Raw genomic sequence first — 24,906 nt, forward strand, 5'->3', positions numbered from 1 at the left:
AAGCGCTTACTATGTATCATGCACTGTACTAAGCGTTGGCATAGATACAAGGTAATCTGGTCTCACGTGGGGTTTGCAGTCTAAGGAGGGAGAACAGGTATTGAATCCCCATTTTGCAGATGAGGGAACTGAGTCACAGAGAAGTTAAGTGACTTGACCAAGGTCATACAAGCAGTGAAATCTGTTTTGATCTTTGTGGGGCTTTTTTATACTGAAGCCAGACCTTCCTTCCTAAAACAATGAGCCAAGAAAGCAAGTTTGGTTATTGAACTCAAGAAAAAACTTAAGCGTTCTGTTTTTTTAAAAAAAGGTAAAATTCTGTCACCAAAGAAATCTGCAGCCTTAGGTTAGTTGCTTTTGGAAGAAGAGACTTTTGAGTTTAAAAAAAAAAAAAAAGAAAAGGAGGGGATGGCATCAGGAAGGGAGAGGCAGCCCGGTCTGATGAAAAGCGCCCAGGAATGGGAGTCGGGAGACCTGGGCCGAGTCACTTAACCTCACGGAGCCTCGGTCCTCTCATCTGTACAGAGGGGAGAAGACACCTGCTTTCCCCACCTTAAGCTTGTGAGCCTCATTCGGGTCGGGGCCTGTGTCCAATCTGACAACCTGTGTCTCCCCCAGCCCTTCGCACCGTGCTTTGGTGCGCAGAAGGTACTCAGTACCCTGTCATTATAATTTTACGGTACCGTAGGTTCTTCTTCTCAAGCCCATTTGTGTTCCCCAAATCTAGTGCAAAACGCTTACGTGGCGAGGAACGGGCCTCTGTCTCTCAGAGGGAACCCCCGGATCCCCAGTCGGTGACCCGGAGGGACGACTGAACCCTTTCCCCAAACGGTCTGCTACCTGGTTGGGGGGTCGGAGGGGCAGAAGATGGGGGAGCAGGGGTTGGAGGGGGTGCTTGCGGTGGTGGTGTTGATTTGACTTCGCTCTCCATTGCTGCGATCTGGATCTGCTGCTGCTGCTGCTGCTGCTGCTGTTGTTGCTGCTGCTGCTGTTGTTGTTGTTGTTGCTGCTGCTGCTGTTGTTGCTGCTGCTGTTGCTGCTGTTGTTGTTGCTGCTGTTGCTGCTGCTGCTGTGCCAGACTGTTGACAAACTCCTCGTGCTGTGTTTTCAAATTCTGTATCTGCTGCTGAAAGGCCAACTGCACTGGTTGCACCACTCCTGCGTACTCCGTGATCAAAGTCGCCTGAACAACAATAGTAAATAATACGGATGGTATTTGTGAAGCACTCACTATGCGCCGTGCGTTGTTCTAAGCGCTGGGGGGAGGACGGGAGGACAAGGTAATGAGGCTGTCCCACGTGGGGCTCACAGTCTTCATCCCCATTTTACAGATGAGGGAACTGAGGCCTAGAGAAGTGAAGGGACTTGCCCCAAGTCACTCAGCGGGCAAGTGGCGGGGCCGGGATTAGAATCCATGACCTCTGACTCCCAAGCCTGGGCTCTTTCCATTAAGCCACGTAAATCGGCTAGATGGGGTTGGGCAGAACGTCACAAATCAATCTTACCATACAGCAGATTTAACCAAAATTATCAACCTACCATACCATTTAAGACATCGTATCATGGTGTCCCAGTCCACTAAATCCTAGAGCAAAATTACTGGCATCTTACAAGTCAAAGTTCTACCCTGCTGACATTACTTAAGCCAACTGCCCTAGATAAGTGAGACACCCAAAGGGAAACCCGATATCTAGCTACAGGTGGTTCGGAACGGATAAGCTCAGCCTTGACCCCTATGTTTCCCAGCCACGTGCAAAGCTGTCATGGCTATAACCGGACTGCAAGCGATCCTCAAAAACTCTGTTTCTTGAGTAGATCCCACCTAAAAGTTCCTTGGCATGGGGAGTCGTAACAACGGATGATCATGCATGCAAAGAGGACACGGTTTTCTCAGGGAACCCACGCGGCAAAAAGCCAAAGGGGGATTTTTTCCGACACAGACCTGGTACTGGCCGAGTCCAAGTGCCGGGCTCTGTAACTGCTGAATGATCGACTCGTCGAAGTAACCATTCTTCTCCCAAAGCTGAAGGAGCTGCAGATGGGAGGGGGAAAAATGTTCACCACGGAGGCGAGCGGCCTCATTTTCACTCCTTCTAAACGATCGCCAGTTCATTCGATTTAACAAACCCGTCAGAAGATACACCGACCCTCCCATCGCCGTGACCGGATTCAGCTATACTCACTCGGGCAATTTTTTGCTGTTTATCCTCTTCCACAGCTAAAAAGCTAGTACAATAAATAGGCACCACCACCTTCTGTAGAGCAGCCAGTAAATCTCTTGCCTGCTTTCTTTGGCTGCAGGGAGAAGAGAGAATTCAACCAGACATCCGATTCCCAGTTTCTTTTACTACAAAAGATGTTCCTCCTTCTAGAGAAACAAACGCTATTAGAAATGTTGCCCAGATGCAACTTTGGATCCGTTTCCAAAATTTTCGGCAGAACCGTGCCAAGGCAAAGCCCAGAAGTAAATCAAAATAGAGCCCTCCAATCCCAGACTCTGTAACTTCCAAAATCTAAGTTCATCCGCGCACAAGGGAGAGCCATACCGGTAAACACGTCAAATGGGGTCAAACGGTAGCATAAAGAAACCTCTTACCAGTGATGCAGCACATCATTGATCAGATAGATTAAATGCAGTCGAAGTTCAAAATGGGCCCCTTCGGCAGTTATCCGGTTCCGCAGGTGGCCGGCCATCAGCTCGCAATGAGGCGGGGACTTGGCATTGCTGAACATCCAGTTCTTTCCAGCCTTGAAAAACCAAATGAATCCCCATCAAATGCATAACAGTAACACCGAGTAACAACGGTGTTTATCACGCACTACGTGTCGAGCGCTGTTCTAAGCGTTGAGGTAGACACAAGTTGATTAGGTTGGACACAGGCCCTGTCCCACCTGGGGCTCCCGGTCTTCATCCCCAGATGAGGGAACTGAGGCACAGAGAAGTGAAGGGACTTGGCCCAAGTCAGCAGACAGGCGGCGGAGCCAGATCTAGAGCCCTGGCCCTCCAACTCCTAGGCCTGTGCTCTACCTGCTAGGCCACACTGCTTCTCGAGCACTTATATCGAGCACACCCAGCCATGACCCACACGGGACAGAGCACAGTATGGGCTCGGCTCCTCACCATCAGGATTACCGAAGGAAGCTTTTACTTACAGAGATTGCGTCTTTGGTGCAGGTATCGATTATTGGCTGCAGCAAGTTATCAAATTCATTCATGTCCAGCTGGGTTTCTTCCAAGAGTTTCTGCATTTGTTGTTCCATTGCGTGGGCTATTGCTGACGTGACCTGCTCCTGAAAGAGACCAGCCAAGATGCACCGATTCCTTCTGTATTAAACAGCAGCGGAGGCAGGAGGAAGAGAAATGTGGCTTTTTTTTTTTGGCCTCCCTCTAAATCCTTATCCACTGGCATACGTACTAAAATGGTCTCACTAATAATAAAAACTGTGGTAATTACGAAGTACTTATGCACTGAGGATAGAACTCCGCTCTCTCGATCCCATCCGTCTTTCCAATAGCATCTCTCCTCACCTTGCCGCCCTGTCCTCTCTTCCCACTCTCGACGATCAGGTCTCCGCTCTCAACTCCACCCTCTCTACTCATCTCGACTCTCTCGCCCCCCTTCCCTCCGCCGCTCTCGCTCCACTAACCCACAGCCCTGGATCACCTCCTCCGTCCGCCTCCTACGCTCCTACGCTCGAGCCGCTGAGCGCTGCTGGCGAAAGTCCAAGCACCAAGCCGACCTCACACACTTTAAATTTATCCTTTCCTGCCTTAACTCTGCCCTCTCCTCTGCCAGGCAAAGCTTCTTCTCCTCCCTCATCGACACCCATGCCCGTCACCCCCGCCGATTGTTCCGGACCTTTAACTCTCTCCTTAGGCCCCCTGTTCCTCCCCCTCCCCCATCTCTCACCCCCAATGATCTGGCCACCTATTTCCTCACGAAACTCAATACAATCAGGTCTGAGCTCCCCAAAGTCACCCCTCCGCCTCTCCCCTCCCCTCCACCAACCCTCTCCCCTACTTTCCCATCCTTCCCTGCAGTATCCTCAGAGGAGATCTCCTCCCTCCTCGCAAGTGTCGTCAGACTTTGAATTTGATCAGGTCGCCCCTTAATCGAGTCTACCCCCGACCCTGATCATCACCCCTTTTATTAACACGACTATATTGTATCATACTGTATCATGTTGCTATATTAGCACTACTGTATTGTATCATACTGTATCATGTTGCTATATTACCGATTTCGTTTATTACTGTTTATTGTTGTCAGCGCTGCCACCCACCTCTCTGGCCTCGCCATGTCCCTCCTCCCCCCCCCCCCGCCCCTTCCTATCATCCCCTTCCCCTTCCCCTCTCTCGCTCAGCTCTTTCCCGCTCTCTCCTCTGTCTCCCCCCCCCCCCCGCCCTAGAACCCCACTTTACCAGCGCTACCCCTCTTCCCCCTCCCCCTAATCTTCCCCCCACCAAACCCCCTCTTCACCCCCTCCCCCCTTCTCTCTTCCCCACCCATGCCCCATCCCAGTCCTCTTGTCCCACCGCCACCCCTCATCCCCCTCTCCCCGTCCAGGGCCCCGCCACCTCCTTCCCATCCAAACCCTCCCCTCCCCCCGCCCTTCCCCCCCTCCTCCCCTTGCACCCACAGCTACTTTCAAGTGTGGCCTCCGGAACCCCCCGCTCTATTACAGGCAAGCTACCTTTCATCCATGACCTTTTCCTCTCCCGCTCTCTCCTCCTCCTCGCCCTTTCGGAAACGTGGCTCTCTCCCGAAGACACGGTCTCCGCCGCCGCTCTCTCCAGCGGAGGCCTCTCCTTCTCCCACTCCCCCAGACTCACCGGTAAGGGAGGAGGCGTCGGCTTCCTCCTCTCGCCCCGTTGCCGCTTCCGCACTATCCCTCCTCCCCCCTCCCTCTCCTTCCCCTCCTTCGAAGCCCATATCATTCGCCTCTACCACCCACTCCAGTTACTTGTCGCCGTCATCTACCGCCCTCCCGGTCCCACCTCCGACTTCTTCAACCACCTTGACCCCTTTCTCACCTTCCTTCTCTCCTTCTCTCTGCCCACTCTGATCCTTGGAGACTTCAACATCCATACGGATGTACCCGACGACTCCTCTGCCGCCCGCCTGCTATCCCTCCTCGACTCTGCCGACCTCCTCCTCCACCATACCGCGCCCACTCACCGACTCGGTCACACCCTCGATCTCGTCATCTCCTACCGCTGCACTATCTCCTCCCTCACCGACTCTGAAATCCCTCTCTCTGACCATAACCTTCTCACCTGCCTCATCTCTCACACTCCCTCCCCCTGCAAATCTTGGCTACTGCCCCACAGAGACCTCCGCTCTCTCGATCCCATCCGTCTTTCCAATAGCATCTCTCCTCACCTTGCCGCCCTGTCCTCTCTTCCCACTCTCGACGATCAGGTCTCCGCTCTCAACTCCACCCTCTCTACTCATCTCGACTCTCTCGCCCCCCTTTCCCTCCGCCGCTCTCACTCCACTAACCCACAGCCCTGGATCACCTCCTCCGTCCGCCTCCTACGCTCCTATGCTCGAGCTGCTGAGCGCTGCTGGCGAAAGTCCAAGCACCAAGCCGACCTCACACACTTTAAATTTATCCTTTCCTGCCTTAACTCTGCCCTCTCCTCCGCCAGGCAAAGCTTCTTCTCCTCCCTCATCGACACCCATGCCCGTCACCCCCGCCGACTGTTCTGGACCTTTAACTCTCTCCTTAGGCCCCCTGTTCCTCCCCCTCCCCCATCTCTCACCCCCAATGATCTGGCCACCTATTTCCTCACGAAAATCAACACGATCAGGTCTGAGCTCCCCAAAGTCACCCCTCCGCCTCTCCCCTCCCCCCTACCAACCCCCTCCCTTACTTTCCCATCCTTCCCTGCAGTATCCTCAGAGGAGATCTCCTCCCTCCTCGCAGGTGCCACCCCCTCCACCTGCGCCTCGGACCCCATTCCCTCACCTTCTTAAAACCATCGCCCCTGCCCTCCTCCCTTCCTTAACTTCTATTTTTAACCACTCAATCTCCAAGGGCTCCTTCCCCGCTGCCTTCAAACATGCCCACGTCTCCCCCATCCTAAAAAAACCCGCTCTTGACCCCACTTCCCCCTCCAGTTATCGTCCTATCTCCCTACTACCCTTCCTTTCCAAAATCCTAGAACGAGTCATCTACAATCGATGCCTAGAATTCCTTAACTCCCATTCTCTCCTAGACCCCCTCCAATCTGGCTTCCGTCCCCTCCACTCTACCGAGACTGCTCTCTCTAAGGTCACCCGTGACCTCCTTCTTGCCAAATCCAATGGCTCCTACTCCATTCTGATCCTCCTTGACCTCTCTGCTGCCTTTGACACTGTCGACCATCCCCTCCTCCTCCATACCTTATCTCACCTTGGCTTCACGGGCTCTGTCCTCTCCTGGTTCTCCTCTTACCTCTCTGGCCGATCATTCTCGGTCTCCTTCGCTGGCGCCTCCTCCCCCTCCCATCCTTTAACTGTTGGAGTTCCTCAAGGGTCAGTTCTCGGCCCTCTTCTGTTCTCCATTTACACTCACTCCCTCGGTGAACTCATTCGCTCTCACGGCTTTGACTACCATCTCTACGCAGATGACACGCAGATCTACATCTCCGCCCCTGTCCTCTCCCCCTCCCTTCGGGCTCGCATCTCCTCCCGCCTCCGGGACGTCTCCACCTGGATGTCGGCCCGCCACCTAAAACTCAACATGAGCAAGACTGAGCTCCTCATCTTCCCTCCCAAACCCGGTCCTCTCCCAGACTTCTCTATCACCGTGGATGGCACGACCATCCTTCCCGTCCCTCAGGCCCGCAATCTCGGTGTCATCCTTGACTCGTCCCTCTCGTTCACCCCACACATCCTATCCGTTACCAAGACCTGCCGGTTTCACCTCTACAATATCGCCAAGATCCGCCCTTTTCCTCTCCACCCAGACGGCTACCTTACTATTACGGGCTCTCGTTATATCCCGGCTAGACTACTGTGTCAGCCTTCTCTCTGACCTCCCTTCCTCCTCTCTCGCCCCGCTCCAGTCTATTCTTCACTCCGCTGCCCGGCTCATCTTCCTGCAGAAACGATCTGGGCATGTCACTCCCCTTCTTAAACAACTCCAGTGGTTGCCTATCGACCTCCGCTCCAAACAAAAACTCCTCACTCTAGGCTTCAAGGCTCTCCATCACCTTGCCCCTTCCTACCTCTCCTCCCTTCTCTCTTTCTACCGCCCACCCCGCACGCTCCGCTCCTCTGCCGCCCACCTCCTCACCGTCCCTCGGTCTCGCCTATCCCGCCGTCGACCCCTGCGTCGCGTCCTCCCGTGGTCCTGGAACGCCCTCCCTCCTCACCTCCGCCAAACTGATTCTTTCCCTCTTCAAAACCCTACTTAAAAATCACCTCCTCCAAGAGGCGTTCCCAGACTGAGCTCCTCTTCTCCCTCTACTCCCTCTGCCACCTCCCCTTTACCTCTCCACAGCTAAACCCTCTTTTTCCCCTTTTCCCTCTGCTCCTCCACCTCTCCCTTCCCATCCCCACAGCACTGTACTCGTCCGCTCGACTGTATATATTTTCGTTACCCTATTTATTTTGTTAATGAATTGTACATCGCCTTGATTCTATTTAGTTGCCATTGTTTTTACGAGATGTTCTTCCCCTTGACGCTGTTTATTGCCATTGTTCTTGTCTGTCCGTCTCCCCCGATTAGACTGTAAGCCCGTCAAACGGCAGGGACTGTCTCTATCTGTTGCCGACTTGCTCATCCCAAGCGCTTAGTACAGTGCTCTGCACATAGTAAGCGCTCAATAAATACTATTGAATGAATGAATGAAAAGTGCCACCCCGTCCACCTGCGCCTCGGACCCCATTCCCTCTCACCTTATTAAAACCATCGCCCCTGCCCTCCTCCCTTCCTTAACTTCTATTTTTAACCACTCAATCTCCAAGGGCTCCTTCCCCGCTGCCTTCAAACATGCCCACATCTCCCCCATCCTAAAAAAACCCACTCTTGACCCCACTTCCCCCTCCAGTTATCACCCTATCTCCCTACTACCCTTCCTTTCCAAAATCCTAGAACGAGTCATCTACAATCGATGCCTAGAATTCCTTAACTCCCATTCTCTCCTGGACCCCCTCCAATCTGGCTTCCGTCCCCTCCGCTCTACCGAGACTGCTCTCTCTAAGGTCACCCGTGACCTCCTTCTTGCCAAATCCAATGGCTCCTACTCCATTCTAATCCTCCTTGACCTCTCTGCTGCCTTTGACACTGTCGACCATCCCCTCCTCCTCCATACCTTATCTCACCTTGGCTTCACGGACTCCGTCCTCTCCTGGTTCTCCTCTTACCTCTCTGGCCGGTCATTCTCGGTCTCCTTCGCTGGAGCCTCCTCCCCCTCCCATCCTTTAACTGTTGGAGTTCCTCAAGGGTCAGTTCTCGGCCCTCTTCTGTTCTCCATTTACACTCACTCCCTCGGTGAACTCATTCGCTCTCACGGCTTTGACTACCATCTCTACGCAGATGACACGCAGATCTACATCTCCGCCCCATCCTCTCTCCCTCCCTTCAGGCTCGCATCTCCTCCTGCCTCCAGGATGTCTCCACCTGGATGTCGGCCCGCCACCTAAAACTCAACATGAGCAAGACTGAGCTCCTCATCTTCCCTCCCAAACCCGGTCCTCTCCCAGACTTCTCTATCACCGTCGATGGCACGACCATCCTTCCCGTCTCTCAGGCCCGCAATCTCGGTGTCATCCTTGACTCGTCTCTCTCGTTCACCCCACACATCCTATCCGTTACCAAGACCTGCCGGTTTCACCTCTACAATATCGCCAAGATCCGCCCTTTCCTCTCCACCCAGACGGCTACCTTACTGTTACGGGCTCTCGTTATATCCCAGCTAGACTACTGTGTCAGCCTTCTCTCTGTCCTCCCTTCCTCCTCTCTCGCCCCGCTCCAGTCTATTCTTCACTCCGCTGCCCGGCTCATCTTCCTGCAGAAACGATCTGGGCCTGTCACTCCCCTTCTTAAACAACTCCAGTGGTTGCCTATCGACCTCCGCTCCAAACAAAAACTCCTCACTCTAGGCTTCAAGGCTCTCCATCACCTTGCCCCTTCCTACCTCTCCTCCCTTCTCTCTTTCTACCACCCACCCCGCACGCTCCGCTCCTCTGCCGCCCACCTCCTCACCATCCCTCGGTCTCGCCTATCCCGCCGTCGACCCCTGGGCCACGTCCTCCCGCGGTCCTGGAACGCCCTCCCTCCTCACCTCCGCCAAACTGATTCTCTTCCCCTCTTCAAAACCCTACTTAAAACTCACCTCCTCCAAGAGGCCTTCCCAGACTGAGCTCCTCTTCTCCCTCTACCACCCCCCTCTCACCTCTCCGCAGCTTAACCCTCTTTTCCCCCCATTTCCCTCTGCTCCTCCCCCTCTCCCTTCCCATCCCTTCAGCACTGTACTTGTCTGCTCAACTGCATATATTTTCATTACCCTATTTATTTTGTTAATGAAATGTACATCGCCTCGATTCTATTTAGTTGCCATTGTTTTTACGAGATGTTCTTCCCCTCGACTCTATTTATCGCCATTGTTCTTGTCTGTCCGTCTCCCCCGATTAGACTGTAAGCCCGTCAGACGGCAGGGACTGTCTCTATCTGTTGCCGACTTGTTCATCCCAAGCGCTTAGTACAGTGCTCTGCACATAGTAAGCGCTCAATAAATACTACTGAATGAATGAATGAATAGTACAATATTAGCGGATTTGATATAGTCCCTATTCCACATGAGGCTCACAGTATTAGGTAGAGGAGAAACTGATCTCTTATCCACCGCTCAGAGGTATTTATTCAATCAAGCACTCTTCTTTAGTGAGCATTTACTGTGTGCAGAGCACTGTGCTAAGCGCCCGAGAGAGTGGAGAACAAGAGTTGGTAGACAGGTTCCCTGCCCACAAGCTAGAAGGGGAGACAGACATTTATAGACTGTGAGCTCGCTGTGGCCAGGGAACGTGCCCATCGACTCCGATGCGCTGTACTCTCCCAAGCGCTTGGTCCCAACGCTCTGCAAAAGGGCTCAAAATATTTAACTGATTCAAGAAATTGTGGATCTGCACCTAAGTGCTGTGGGGCTGAGGTGACCATCGAGTGCTTAAAGGGTACAGGTCCAAGTGCACAGGCAGAGCAGAGGGGGAGAGGGAATAGGGAAGGCCTCTTGGAGATGCGATTTTAATATGGCTTTGAAGGTGGGGAGAGTGGCGGTCTGCTTTACATGGTGAGGAGGGAGTTCCAGGTCAGAGGGAGGATCCGGAGAAGTGGTCAGTGGCAAGATGGATGAGACAGGCACAGTGAGCAAGCTGGAGGAGCTGAGTGTGCGGGGTGGGCCAAGAGACCAGTGAGGCAAACTGGGGGGCAAGGTGACCGAGTGCTTTAAAGTCGACGGGCAAACACTGGAGGTTCGTGAGGAATGGGGAGAAGTGGGCTGAACTTTTTTTTAGCAAAATGGTCCAGGCAGCTGAATGAAGGGCTGGAGTGGGGAGACACAGGAGGCAAGGAGGTCAGCGAGGAGGCTGATATGACAGTAAAGGCAGGTTATCAGTGCTTGGATCAACACAGAAGCAGCTTGGAGGGAGAGGGAAGAGCGGATTTCGTGAAGGCAGAACCGGCAGGATTTGGTGACAGATCGAATATGTGGGTTGAATGAGAGCGAGCAAGGGGGTGGGAGAGGGAGTCAAGGAAAACGTCACGGTTACGGACTTGTGGAAAGAGGAGGATGATAGTAGCATTGTCTAAAGTGATGGGAAAGACAGAGGTAAGACAAGATTTAGGTGAGATGAGGAATTCCGCTTTGGACACGTTGAATTTGATGAGGATCAGGAGGACAACCGGGTCAAGATGTCCTGAAGGCAGGAGGAAATGCAAGACTGCAGAGAATCCCTGTTTTTACAGATGAGGAAACTGATGTTCAGACTAGTTAAGTGACTCGTCCAAGGTCACGCAGCAGGCAAATGGTAGAGCTAAGATTAGAACCCAGGTCTCCAGGCTGACAGGCCCCATCTCTTTCCACAAGGCCACGCTGCTTCTTCACGTCTACACTAAATGACCTCAGGCCTATAAAAGACTCAAACAGGCTACTCTCCAGTGTCCCTCTTTATCACTGAAGCAACAGTGACTACCAATCTCCACACGAAACAAAAACTTCTCACTCTGGGTTTCAAGGCTCTCCATCCCCTTGCCCCATCCTACCTCTCCTCCCTTCTCTCTTTCTACTGCCCACCCCGTACACTCCACTCCTCTGCCGCTCACCTCCTCACCATCCCCCATTCACGCCTATCCTACTGTCGACCCCTGGGCCACGTCCTCCCACTGTCCTGGAACGCCCTCCCTCCTCACCTCCACCAAACTCTCTTCTCCTCTTCAAAGCCCTACTGAGAGCTCACCTCTTCCAAGAGGCCTTCCCAGACTGAGTTTCCCTTTTCCCTCTGCTCCCCTTTCACCCCCCCTCAGCTTTGCCCCCTTTCCCCACTTTCCCTCTGCTCCTCCCCTTCTCCCTTCCCCTCCCCTCAGCACTGTGCTCATTTGAATATATTTTTATTAGCCTATTTATTTTGTTAATAAGGTGTACATCCCCTTGATTTTATTTATCACGATTAAGTTGTCTTGTTTTTGTCTGTCTCCCCTGATTAATAATAATAATGTTGGTATTTGTTAAGCGCTTACTATGTGCAGAGAACTGTTCTAAGCGCTGAGGTAGATACAGGGTAATCAGGTTGTCCCACGTGAGGCTCACGGTCTTCATCCCCATTTTACAGATGAGGGAACTGAGGCCCAGAGAAGTTAAGTGACTTGCCCAGTCACAGCTGACAAGTGGCAGAGCCGGGATTCGAACCCATGACCTCTGACTCCCAAGCCCAGGCTCTTTCCACTGAGCCATGCTGCAATTAGACTGTAACCCCGTCGATGGGCAGGGATTGTCTCTATCTGTTGTCGAATTGTACATTCCAAGAGCTTAGTACAGTGCTCTGCACATAGTAAGCGTGCAATAAATACTATTGAATGAATGAATGGAGCCCAGGCCTGGGAGTCAGAAGGACGTGGGTTCTAATCCCAGCTCCGCCACTTGTCCGCTGTGACCTTGGGCAACTCACTTCACTCTTCTGGGTCTCAGTGATCTCATCTGGAAAATGGGGATGGAGACTGTGAGCCCCATGCGGGACAGGGTCTATGTCCAACCCAATTCCCTTGTATCCACCCCAGTGCTTAGCACAATGCCTGTCACCTAGTAAGCGCTTGACAAATACCACGCCCATTATCATTCATATCCTCTGCTTCATTTCCTTTGGACCCAAGGAGCTACTGCTTCAAACCTCCTCTCATCAAGGAATCGATCAGTCAATGGTATTTATTAAGTGTTAACTGTGTGCAGGGCACTGTACTAAGCGCTTGGGAGGGTATAACACAAGAAGAGACATTTCCTGTCAAGACACAAGGCCTGTGCACCTACAAGGCCTGTGTCTTTCTGGGTAAAAAAATCTTTGCGTGGACACACACGTTACTTTAAGGAGAGTAACGGTCTGTCGGCTGTGAGGATGGAGGACGGGGGTGAGGGGTGTCGGCGGCGAGATAGACGAGATCGAGGTACAGTGAGGAGGTTAGCATTAGAGGAGCAAAGTTTGTGCGCTGGGTTGTGGTAGGAGAGTAGCGAGGTGAGGTAGGAGGGGGCAAGGTGATTAAGTGCTTTAAAGCCAATGGTGAGTTTTTGCTGGACGCAGAGGTGGTTGGGCAACCGCTGGAGTCTCTTGAGGAGTGGGGAAATATGGCCTGAACATTTTTGTGGAAAAATGATCCAGGCAGCAGAGTGAAGTATGGATTGGAATGGGGAGAGACAGAAGGCAGGGAGGTCAGCATGGAGGCCGAGTGATTGCCTTAATACGGCAGCAGTTTGGATGGAAAAGAAAGGGAAGATTTTGGCGACGTCGTGAAGATGGAACCGACGGGATTTAGTGATGGATTGAACACGTGAGTCGACTGGGAGAGAGGAGTCAAGGATAACACCGAGATTAAGGGTTTGTGAGGCAGGAAGGATGATGGTACCATTTACAGTGATGGAAAAGTCAGAGGGATGACAGGGTTTCAGTGGGAAGATAAGAAGTTCTGAGGTGATGTGAAGACATCCAAGTAGAGATGTCTTGAAGGCAGGAGGAAATCCAAAATTGCATAGAAGGAGAGAGAGAGCAGGGCTGGAGATGTACATTTGGGTATCATCTGCATAGAGGTGGTAGTTGAAGCCACATGAATGAATGAGTTCTCCAAGGGAGTGGGTGTAGATGGAGGATAGCAGGGGAACTAGAACTGAACCTTGAGGGACATGCACAGTCAGGGGATGGGAGGCACAAGAGAAGCCCACGAAAGAGACAGAATGAGCAGCCAGGGAGATAGGAGGAGAACCAAGAGAGGACGGTGTCAAAGCCCTTCAATAAGGCCTCGAAGGGGGAAAAGTAATCATCTGTCAGACATGAAGAGGGAGGGCATTCCAGGCCAGAGGCAGGACGGGGTCGAGAGCTCAGAGGCAAGAGAGACGTCTTTAAGCCCTTGAGAGTCACCCCACCCTCTGCTCCACAGCCCTTACGTCTAAATCCGTAGTTTATTTTCACGTCCTTCCCTCTCTTTAGACTGTAAGCTCCTGGAGGGCAGGGAACGTGCTTACCACCTCTGTTGTACTATCCTCTCCCAAGTGCTCAGTCCAGTGCTCTGCACACAGTAAGCGCTCAATAAATATGATCGATGGACTGACAGATCCCAGGAATTCCCCGGCGAACCGAGCGGCATTTAGGTTGGTGGCGGGGGAGGTCTGCCTACCTGTCGCAAAGCTAGAAGGTGCTGCTCTTGCTGCTGCAGGTTCCACTGACTCTGTTGAATCAGATCTTCCATCGAAGGGGTGCCCGGAGGAGGAGTCATAGTTGCCGCCGGCGGTAACGAAGGCTGTGGTAACGGCTGTATCTGCGTAGCAGGCTCTATGTCCGGAGGCTGTTGTTTGCAAATCACTACTGGTGGGGGGGAAAGAGTGAGAAAAACCCAACAACATTCAAGGAAACAACATAAGGTGCACTCCAATTTTACCTCACCAATCCCGCCCCCGCTGTCCCACTCCAGCTCTGGAAGAGCAGCTCCACGGAAAGCAAAAGAAAAATTACTGCCATTAAATGGGATACGAATGTGTCCCGCATAACAATTCCTGGTCACCGTTCAACTATGGGGACCGCTCCTCTTCACAAGTCATGCGCTCCTCTTCACAAGTCATGCGATACGGGACGTTTGAGGCCAACCAGGTAAACCTGAATGACAATGAGGGCTGCCATTCCCTTCGCCTGCTCCCCAGACCACATCCTTTCTTCAAAGCTACTGAAAACCCGCTTCCTCCAAGAAGCCTTACCAGATTGGCCCCATCTTGATCATTCCAACCCCAGCAGTTATTTATTTCTCATTACATGCCTACCATACTTTGATATCTTTTATGACCTACATCTTCTACTTGAGCTCTAAGCCTGATATTTGCGTTGACTCTACCTTCATGAGATTTTTTAAGCAGCTTGAGAGCAGACAGCATATTGGACTTTTTCTTGGTAATTCCCCAAAATGCCAAGTAGCTGGGGTGGGCTCAATACTCCTCAAAGCCCAGATGGCAAAAATATACCAAAATAAGCCCTTTGGGCACCCTAAGTTCAAGCTAAATGTGACCCATTACATGCAGATCTTCATCCAGCCATTCAAAAACTGGCTTTTTAATCATGTTCTCCTTCCTCGATGCAGGTAGTTCAATACTTTTCCCAACTACTCCCTTCTCCCCATATTCAAAATTAAGCCCCTGTACTCTCCCTGTGCCATACACCGTGATGCTCGGGAGGGCCAATGAGGCTGAGAATCTGTGGAACAAGTGAAGTAGAAGCTGGCTGATATCTCCTCCCAGCAGGATTTTTTTTTTAATGATATTCTACTCCTCCTTACCTCCTAGTTCCCAAAAAACTTCTCCTCGTATCCAGAGCATCTCTCAATCGATCAGTGGTATTTATTGAGGGCTTACCGTGTCAAAGCACTGTACTAAGCGTTTGGGAAAGTACGGTATAACAGAGTTGGTAGACGGGCTCCCTGCCCACAGGGAGGTAAACCGTGGAAAAAAAAAAAATTTTTTTTAAATGAAGGGCAACTGCCCTTATTCAGAAACCACCTTTCCACTACTAAACACTCTGAATCTTACTCACTTAAGGATTCCAGACAAGGCGGGTACCTTCGGCTCCTAGGCATGTAGCAATTTTTTCCCCATATTCTCGTTATTAATTATATATCTTTTCTCCTCTTTATTTTTCAACAACGTGCGTCTGCCAACTCTTTTACTTTTATTAAATGCTCCCAAGCACCTAGCGAAGCACTCTGTGCACAGGAGACATTCAATATGAATTGATTGCCAAAAAAAAAAACCCAAAAAAAACACACACCCAACAACAACAACAAAAAAAACCTTGAACTCACATTGCTGCTGCTCCAGGGCCAGCTTACACTTGTAATAATTATAAAACTCTCCCCCAAAGAGAAATGAAAATTTAGGATTATCCTTCTGCTTCTCCATCGTCATTTTCTCAAACTCGGGCCCATTGCGGGCCACAAACTGGGCCAGCTTATCGATAACATTTCGCAGTTCCTGATCTGTCGGGGGGAGAAAAAACACAACAACAACAACAACAACACAGAAATGACCGTTAAAAGGGTTATCACCTCCTGTCGGCAGCCGGCGGCGGGCCAGAAGTGCTCGGCAGAGCCCGGGATCGGCGAGTGGCTCTGGCTCCGGGATGGGAAGGAGTGGAAGTGGTAGCGGCGGCGGGACCCAGGTGTCCGGATTCCTGTCCCCACACCTCCCTTCAGTGGTGGGGAGACGGCGAGCGGCCCGCACCTGGCAACTTACCCCGGGGTGGGGGAGGGGGATGGGGCCGCCTTCCCTTGGTGGGGAAGGTTCAACCCGACAGGGGGCCGCGGGAGAAGTCGATCACATGAGGGAGGGGGAGGAGGCGGGGTCCTCCGTTGAGGGAGCAGTTGGAGGGCCGAAAGAGAAGGAAAAAGCTCATAAGGGGCCGCGGAAGGGATAAGGCTGCTCTCCCCGGCCTGGCCTCACCGTCAGGCGGAAGGGGCAATTCCATCGCTCTGGGGCCGGGACGTCCTCAGGAATCTCACAATTCCTCCCCGCGCTGGAGACGGAACGCGGCCGGAAGTGTCGCGATCGCCCTTTTTGCAGCAGTCTAGCGCAGTTCCGCCCGCCACTTACGGCCGTCTCCATGGAATCCCGGAAGTGAGGTAGGGGAGGAGGGCGTTAACGGCATCGAATACCTCCAGAGAGGGCGGTCTCACCCCACCCCTTGGAGGGGGAGCGCGTGCGCTCGCTCGCTCGGGGAGGCCGTTGCCGCGCGACGCCGTGGGGCGGCGTGCGCGCGATACGAGCCCATAGCGGTCGCGAGCTCCCACTGCGCAGCCTCCGTGGCGGCCTGCTTCATCACCAGGCCGTTGGCGCCGCCATTACACCTTCTCCTCCCGGCGCGATCCAGCGGTGGGATTTGTTACCGGGCGCGGGGCGCTGGCCCGAAGCGCAGGGGGAGGGGACAGTACGACCCACTCGGGCGACACGTTCCCTGCCCAGACCAAGCTCATAGTCCAGAGGGGGAGACAGACATTAATGGAAATAAAGAAATAACGGCTCTGAACATGAGCGTCATGGGGCTGAGGGAGGGGTGAATAAAGGGAGCAAATCCGAGTGCGAGAGAAGAGGCAAGAACCCGGGCTTGGAAGTCAGAGGGCGTGGGTTCTAATCCCGCCTCCGCCACTTGTCTGCTCTGTGACCTTGGGCAAGTCGATTCACTTTCTTGGGCCTCAGTTCCCTTATCTGGAAAATGGGGGCGAAGTCTCTGAGCCCCCCTGCCCCCCGAGGGACAACCCCATTGCTAACGCCAGCGGTTAGAACAGTGCTTGGCACATAGTAAGTGCTTAACAAATACCATCATTATTAATTTGTCTTATTAAGAAGTGGTAGAAGAGAAAGTGAAAGCCCAGTAGGGGAAGGCCCAACGAACTTAGTCGAGAGGAGTTAAAAGTCTGTAGGCGATAGGAGCCCCGGAATTCATTAATTCCCTTCAATCGTATTTATTGAGCTCTTACTGTGTCAGAGCAGAGCACTGTACTGAACGCTTGGGAGAGTACATTAGCACAATAAACATACACATTCCCTGCCCACAGTTGAGTTTATAGTCCAGAGGGGGTGACAGGCATTAATACAAATAAAGAAATTACAGCTAGGTAAATGTGTGCCGTGGGGCTGGGAGGGGGAAGAACAAAGGGAGCGAGTTAGGATCTTAGAAGCATCTACCGTTAAATTTACGCCTTCAGGTGGGGATCGGGGATTGGCGAAACCCGAAATTAGCAAAATAGTAAAATAATACAACGGAAATGAGCCGCGATTACCTCAATCTCGTCTATCAGACTGCCCCTTCGCGGCGGACAGATCACCACTCCGGCCAGCTTCAAAGCCCTCCTAAAATATATGTCTATAATTCTATTATTTATATTGATGCCTGTCTACTCGTTTTGTTTTCTTTTGTCTGCCTCCCCCCTTCCTGACTGTGAGCCCGTTGTTGGGCAGGGATTGTCTCTGTTGCCAGATTGTACTTTCCGAGCATTTAGTCCAGTGCTCTACACACAGTAAGCGCTCAATAGATATGATTGAATGAATGAATCCCCAAGCAGCCTTCCTCGACTAAGCCCTCATTTCCCTTACTCCCTCTCCCTTCTTTGTTGCCTCTGCACTTGGATCCGTTTGCTCAATACCATTAATCGATTAAGGTCATAAATATCATTGATTAATACTAAAAATGAAGAACAACAGTGATCGTCATTGGAAATCTCCCTCCAAGATTGATGATTGTGCTGGTGGTCCGCACTGTACCACCCCCACTCCCTTGTTCCTGCCAGTTGTGTTTCTGGGGCATGGGGTGCAATGAGGAAGCAGGTGGGCAAGGATGCAGGATAGTGCAGAATTTACACCATTTTTACATACAAAACAAATACCAGTAAGACCCCAGAAACCTTATTTGCAGCCAAATCAATCAATCGATGGTATTTGTTAAGCACCCACTATGTTGAAGCTCTGTACTAAGCGCTTGGGAGAAGACAGTATTACAGAGTTTGTAGACATGAGCTTTGCCCACAAGGCTCTTACGGCGTGGGGGGGAGACAGACATAATAAATTACAGATATGTATGTAAGTGCGGTGGAGCTGAAGGTGGGGTGTATATTAAGTGCAGAGGTGATGCAGAAGGGGGAAGGAGTAGGGGAAATGAGGGCTTAATCGGGGAAATTTGATTTTAATAATTGCCTTGTAAGAGGCAGTGGAGAAGCACCGTGGCCTAGCGAAAAAAGCACGGGTCTGGAAGTCAGAGGATGTGGGTTCTAATCTCAGCTCTGGCACCTATCTGCTGTGTGACCTTGGGCAAGTCATTTAACTGCTTTGTGCCTGTTACCTCATCTGTAAAATGGGGATTAAGACTGTGAGCCCCAAGTGGGATAGGGACTGTGTCCAACCCCGTTACTTTGTATCTATTCCAGCACTTAGTGTTTGCCACATATTAAGTGCTTAATAAATATCACAATTATTATTGAAGTGGAGAGAGTGGTGGATTGTTGGATATGAAGGGAAGTTCCAGGCCAGAGGGAGGATGTGGGCAAAGGGTCGGTGGGGAGGTAGATGATATGGAGTAGGTTGGTGCTAGAGGAGCAAAGTGTGGGGCTAGGTTGCCATAGGAAATCATCAAGGTAAGGTAGGAAGGGGAAAGCTCATTGAATGCCTTAAACCTGATGGTAAAGAGTCTCTGTTTGATGAAGAATTCATTCATTCATTCAATCGTATTTATCGAGCACTTACTGTGTGCAGAGTACTGTAGTAAGTGCTTGGAATGTGCAATTTGACAACAAATAGAGACAATCCCTACCCAACAACGGGCTCACAGTCTGGAAGGGGGGAGACAGACAAAAGAAAACAAAACGAGTAGACAGGCATCAATAGCATCAATATAAATAAATAAGAATTATAGAAATATATACATCATTAATAAAATAGAGAAATAATATATACAAATATACACAAGTGCTGTGGGGAGGGGAAGGGGGTAGAGCAGAGGGAGGGAGTACGGGGAGGGGAAGAAGGGCGGAGGGAAAGGGAGGGCTCAGTCTGGGAAGGCCTCCTGGAGGAGGTGAGCTGGAGTGGATGGGCGACCACTGGAGGTTCTTGAGGAATAGGGACATGCGGACTGAACAGTTTTTTCAGAAAAGTGATCCAGGCAGCAGAGTGAAGTAAGGACTGGAGTGGGGAGAGACAGGAGGCAGGGAGGTCAGCGAGGAGGCCGATATGGTAGTCAAGTCGGAATAGGATAAGTGCCCGGATCAGTGTAGTAGCAGTTAGGCTGGAGAAGAAAGGGCGGATTTTAGAGATGTTATGAAGGTATAACTGATAGAATTTGGTGACAGACTGTATATGTGGGTTGAATGAGCTATGAGTCAAGAATAATTCCAAGGCTGGTGAGACAGGGAGGATGGTGGTGGTGTCCACAGTGACAGGAAAGACAAGGGGAGGACTGGGTTCGGGTGGGGAGACAAGTTCTGTTTTGGACACCTTCAGTTTGAAGGGTTGGCAGGACATCCAAGTTGAGATGTCCCGAAAGCGGGAGGAAATGCCAGACTGCAATGAGAAACAGCGTGGCCTAGTGGATGGAGCCCGGGCCTGGGAGTCAGGACCTAGGTTCTAATCCTGGCTCCGCCACTTGTCTGCTGGGTGACCTTAGGCAAGTCACTTCACTTCTCTTTGTCTCAGTTACTTCATCTGTAAAATGGGGATTAAGACTATGAGCCCCAAGGGGGACGGGGACTGTGTCCAACCCAATTGACTTGTATCCACCCCAGCGCTTAGTATAGTGCCCAGTACATAGTAAGTGCTTAACAAATACCACAATTATTATTATTATCTCACCTTCACAATATCTCCAAGATCTGCCCCTTTCTCTCCATCCAAACTGCCATCGTGCTGGTCCAAGCTCTCATAATATTCAGACTGGATTATTGTGTCAGCCTCCTCTCTGATCTCCCTTCCTCCTGTCTCTCCCTGCTCCAGTTTATTCTTCATTCCGCTGCCCGGATCATCTTCCTACAGAAACGCTCTGGGCGTTTCACTCCCCTCCTCAAAAACCTCCAGTGGTTGTCTATCGACCTTCGCACGGAACAAGAACTCCTCCCCCTTAGCTTCTAGGCTCTCCATCATCTTGCCCTCTCCCACCTCACCTCCCTTCTTTCTACTGCCCACCCCGTACGCTCTGTTCCTCTGCCGCTCACCTCCTCACGGTCCCCCGTTCATGCCCGTCCCGCCATCGACCTTTGGTCCACAACCTACCGCTGTCCTAGAATGCCCTCCTGCCAAACTCTTTTCCCCTCTTCAAAGCCCTACTGAGAGCTCACCTCCTCCAGGAGGCCTTCCCAGAATAAGACCCCTTCCATCTGCTCCCCCTTCCCCCTCCATCCCCACCCTCTGCTCTTCCCCCTTCCCCTTCTCTCAGCACTGTGCTCATTTGTATATATTATTACCCTGTTTATTTTGTTAATGAGGTGTATATCTCCTTGATTCTGTTTATCTTGATGATGTCTTGTTTTTATTTTGTTCTGTTTTGCTTTGCTGTCTGTCTCCCCCGTTTAGACCATGAGCCCGTCACTGGGCAGGGAATATCTCTGTTGCCGAATTTTACATTCCAAGAGCTTAGTACCGTGCTCTGCACATAGTAAGTGCTCAATAAATACTATTGAATGAAGATCGTTATTATTATTATTACTGCAAAGAAGGAGCAAGCTTGGGACTGGAAATTCAGATTAGGGAATCTTCTACAGAGAGGTGGTAGTTGAAGCTCTGGAAGCAAATGAGTTCTCCAAGGGAGTGGGTGTAGATGGAGACTAGAAAGGGACCCAGAATTGAGTCTTGAGGGACCCCCAAAGTGAGGGGGGTGAGAGGCAGAGGAGGAGCCCATGAAAGAGACTGAAAAGGAGCAACCAGAGAGATAGGAAGAGAATCAGGAGAGGTCAGTGTCAGTGAAGACAAGGTTTTGCAAGGAGGAGGTCATTGGTGACCTTAAAAGAGGTCACCAGAAGCCAGATTGGAGGGGGGCGTCGAGGAGAGGAAATGGAGGCAACGGGTAAAGACGATTCATTCATTCATTCAATCATATTTATTGAGCGCTTACTGTGCGCAGAGCACTGTATTAAGCACTTGGGAGAGTACATTAAAACAATGAACATTCCCTGCCCACAACGAGCTTGCTTAAGGAGTTTGGGAAGGAATGGTAGGAGGGAGACTGGGCAATAACTGGAGAGAGTTTTTTAGGATAAGATATGCATGAGCATGTTTGCAAGCGGTGGGGAACTCTGCACACAGTAAGCACTCAATGAATACGATTGAATGAATTTGGAAAGTTACGCTCCGCTCCTCTGCCGCCCACCTCCTCACCGTCCCCCATTCTCGCCTATCCCGCTGTCGACCCCTGGCCCACGTCCTCCCGCTTTCTTGGAATGCCCTCCCTCTTCACATCCGCCAAACTAACTCTCTTCCCCTCTTCAAAGCCTTACTGAGAGCTCACCTCCTCCAAGAGGCCTTCCCAGACTGAGTTTCCCCTTTTCCCTCTGCTCCCTCTCTGCCCCCTTTCACCTCCCCTCACTAAGTCCCCTTTCCCCCGCTTTTCCCTCTGCTTTTCCCCCTCTCTCCCTTCCCCTCCCCTCAGCACTGTGCTCATCTTATTTTATTAATTTATTATTTAATATTTATTTTATTAATGAGATGTACATCCCCTTGATTCTATTTATTGCTATTGTTTTTGTCTGTCTACCTCCCTTGATTAGACTGTAAGCCCGTCAACGGGCAGGGACTGTCTCTGTTGTCGAACTGTACATTCCTAGCGCTTAGTTCAGTGCTGTGCACATAGTAAGCGCTCAATAAATACTATTGAATGAATGAATGAAAGTTAATAGTCGAAGTTCAATCGATCAATGGTATTTAGAGTGCTGTGTGCTGATACATTCCAAGCACTTAGTACAGTGCTCTGCACATAGTAAGCGCATGAATGAATGATCACTGTACTAAGTACTTGGAGAGTACAGTGACTATCAAGTGCTTAAAGGTAAGAGTGGAGATAACAGTGGTATTTGTTAAGCACTTACTATGTGCTAAGCCCTGGGGTAGATAGAAGCTCATCAGGTTGGACACAGTTCCTGTCCCACATAGGGATCAGACTTAATCCCCATTTTACAGATGAGGGAACTGAGGCACAGAGAAGTAAAGGCAAAGCAGAAGGGAGAGGGAAGAGGGAAAACGAGGGCTTATTAATAATAATATTATGGTATGGTACTTGTTAAGTGCTATGTGCCTAGCACTGTTCTAAGCGCCGGGGTAGATACAATGTAATCAGGTTGTCCCAGGTGGGGCTTACAGTCTTAATCCCCATTTTACAGTTGAGGCAACTGAAGCATGGAGTGGCTTGCCCAAGGTCACACAGTAGACAAGTGGCGGAGTGGCGATTAGAACCCACATCCTCTGACTCCCAAGCCGGGCTCTTACCACTTGGAAGGTGGGGAGAGTGACGGTCTGTCATACATGAAGGAGGAAGAACTTCCAGGACAGAGGGGGGATATTCATTCATTCATTCAATCATATTTATTGAGTGCTTACTGTGTGCAGAGCACTGTACTAAGCGCTTGGAGTGTACAATTTGGCAAAAGATGGAGACAATCCCTGCCCAACAACGGGCTCGCAGTCTAAAAGGGGGAGACAGACAGCGAAACAAAACAAGTAGACAGACATCAATACCATCAAAATAGATAAATCATAGATCTATACACATCCTTAATAGAGTAATAAATATACACAAGTGCTGCGGGGAGGGGAAGGGGTAGAGCAGAGGGAGGGAGTAGGGGCAATGGGGAGGGGAGGAGGGGCAGAGGGAAAGGGAGGGCTCAGTCTGGGAAGGCCTCCTGGAGGAGGTGAGCTCTCAGTAGGGCTTTGAAGGGGGGAAGAGAGTTAGGGGTCAGCAGTGAGACAGACCAGCTGGCAGTACAGTGAGTAGGCTGGCATTGGAGGAAAGAAGTGTGCCGGCTGGGTTGCAGGAGGAAATCCGTGAGGTAAAATAGGTGGGGGTGAGCTGATCGAGCACCTCAATTCATTCGTTCAATAGTATTTATTGAGCGCTTACTACGTGCAGAGCTTGGAATGTACAATTTGGCAACAGATAGAAGACCATCCCTGCCCAATGACGGGCTTACTGATGGTAAGGACTTTCTGTCTGATATGGAGGTGGATGGGCAACCTGTGGAGGTCCTTGAGGAGCGGGGAGACGTGGCCTGAATGGATTTGGAGGGAATGGTAGGAGGCAGATGGGGTGACAACTGGAGGGAGCCATGGCTGGCAAGGGAGGGCTATTTTAGGAGTTGGAATGTGAATAACAATGTTGGTATTTGTTAAGCATTTACTATGTGCAGAGCACTGTTCTAAGCGCTGGGGTAGATACAGGGTCATCAGGTTGTCCCACGTGAGGCTCACAATCTTAATGCCCATTTTACAGATGAGGTAACAGACACAGAGAAGTTAAGTGACTTGCCCACATTCACACAGCTGACAAGTGGCAGAGCCAGGATTCGAACCCATGACCTCTGACTCCCAAGCCTGTGCCCTTTCCACTGAGCCACGCTGAGTCGGATATGGCGGTCTGGGAGGGAAGAAGGGAGGGGGCAAGTATTTTGATGAGGTGCAAAGGGATGGGGTCAGAGGCTCCGGTGAAGGGGATAGATTCTGAGGAGAGTTGAGGAGGGCGGGACCGGAGAGAAACAGGGAGATTATATGGAGTTCACAATTTGAAGAGGGGATGAGAGGAGGGAGGGAAATTGATTGCAATACCATAGACTCGCTACCAGGTAGCCACCTAAGCAAGCCCTAAGGTCTTTTTTTAATTTTTTATGTTATGGTATTGAAGCCCAGTGCTTAGTACAGTGCCCGGCCCATAGTTAAGCACTTAGCAAATTCCAAATACCATCATTATTATTGAAGCGCTATGTGCCAGGCACTGTTCTAAGTGTGGGGGTAGATAGAAATAATAATAATGATGGTATTTGTTAAGCACTTACTATGTGCAAAGAGCTGTTCTAACTGCTGGGGGATACAAGGTTATCAGGTTGTCCCACATGGGGCTCACAGTCTTAATCCCCATTTTACAGATGAGGTAACTGAGGCATAGAGAAGTTAAGTGACTTACCTAAAGTCACACAGCTGACAAGCAGAAGAGCCGGGATTTGAACCCATGACCTCTGAATCCCCAGCCCATGCTCTTTCCACTGAGCCATGCTGCTTCTCTGGTACAGATACTAAAATTGGAACAATTCGGAGCTTGGCACGGTCCCCGGAGGGACAGCGGCTACCAACTCTATTATAGTGTACCTTCTTAAGTGCTCAGTACAGCACACAGTAGGCGCTCAATAAATACCATCGCTTGATCGACAGAAGGATGCCATGCACATTAATGAAGCATTCTCTGTATTTTCTGTAAGTGATTTCGTGTCTGTCTCTCCCAACTAGACTGTTAAAAAAGTCCTTGAGAGCAGGGACGGTCTAACTCTTATGAAGCAGCAGCACGGGCCTGGGAGTCAGAAGGTCATGGGTTCTAATTCCAGCTCTGCCACTTGTCTACTGTGACCTTGGGCAAGTCACTTCACTTCTCCGCACCTCGGTTATCTTCTGTAAAACGGGGATTGAGACTGTGTGAGCCCCATGTGGAACGGGGACTGCGTCCA

The 24,906-nt window shown here is 51.0% G+C and overlaps 1 protein-coding gene across 11 annotated transcripts in view; it reads right to left on the reverse strand.

Moving 5' to 3' along the window:
• The window catches only part of LOC100090684 (calcium homeostasis endoplasmic reticulum protein), a 43,122-nt gene extending 26,839 nt beyond the window's left edge, over nucleotides 1-16,283 (reverse strand). For 6 of the 11 annotated variants that reach the window (XR_003754457.1, XM_029050461.2, XM_029050459.2 and 3 more), the window contains exons 1-8: nucleotides 16,169-16,283; nucleotides 15,532-15,705; nucleotides 13,864-14,051; nucleotides 3,154-3,291; nucleotides 2,597-2,748; nucleotides 2,184-2,295; nucleotides 1,943-2,032; nucleotides 841-1,183 (exon numbers count right to left, since the gene is read on the reverse strand). Coding sequence is in view for 10 of the 11 variants with exons in the window: in XM_029050461.2 (XP_028906294.2) it covers nucleotides 841-1,183; nucleotides 1,943-2,032; nucleotides 2,184-2,295; nucleotides 2,597-2,748; nucleotides 3,154-3,291; nucleotides 13,864-14,051; nucleotides 15,532-15,705; nucleotides 16,169-16,193 (1,222 nt within the window). In the remaining variant the exon portion in view is untranslated. Of the gene's footprint in view, nucleotides 1-840; nucleotides 1,184-1,942; nucleotides 2,033-2,183; nucleotides 2,296-2,596; nucleotides 2,749-3,153; nucleotides 3,292-13,863; nucleotides 14,052-15,531; nucleotides 15,706-15,774; nucleotides 16,142-16,168 lie in introns of those variants that run through there. The other 5 variants (XM_029050464.2, XM_039910350.1, XM_029050458.2 and 2 more) reach the window with 2 other exon arrangements.
• Between the last annotated feature and the right edge of the window lie 8,623 nt (nucleotides 16,284-24,906).

This window comes from Ornithorhynchus anatinus, chromosome X1, assembly GCF_004115215.2.
Source record: "Ornithorhynchus anatinus isolate Pmale09 chromosome X1, mOrnAna1.pri.v4, whole genome shotgun sequence".
Lineage (NCBI taxonomy): Eukaryota > Metazoa > Chordata > Mammalia > Monotremata > Ornithorhynchidae > Ornithorhynchus > Ornithorhynchus anatinus.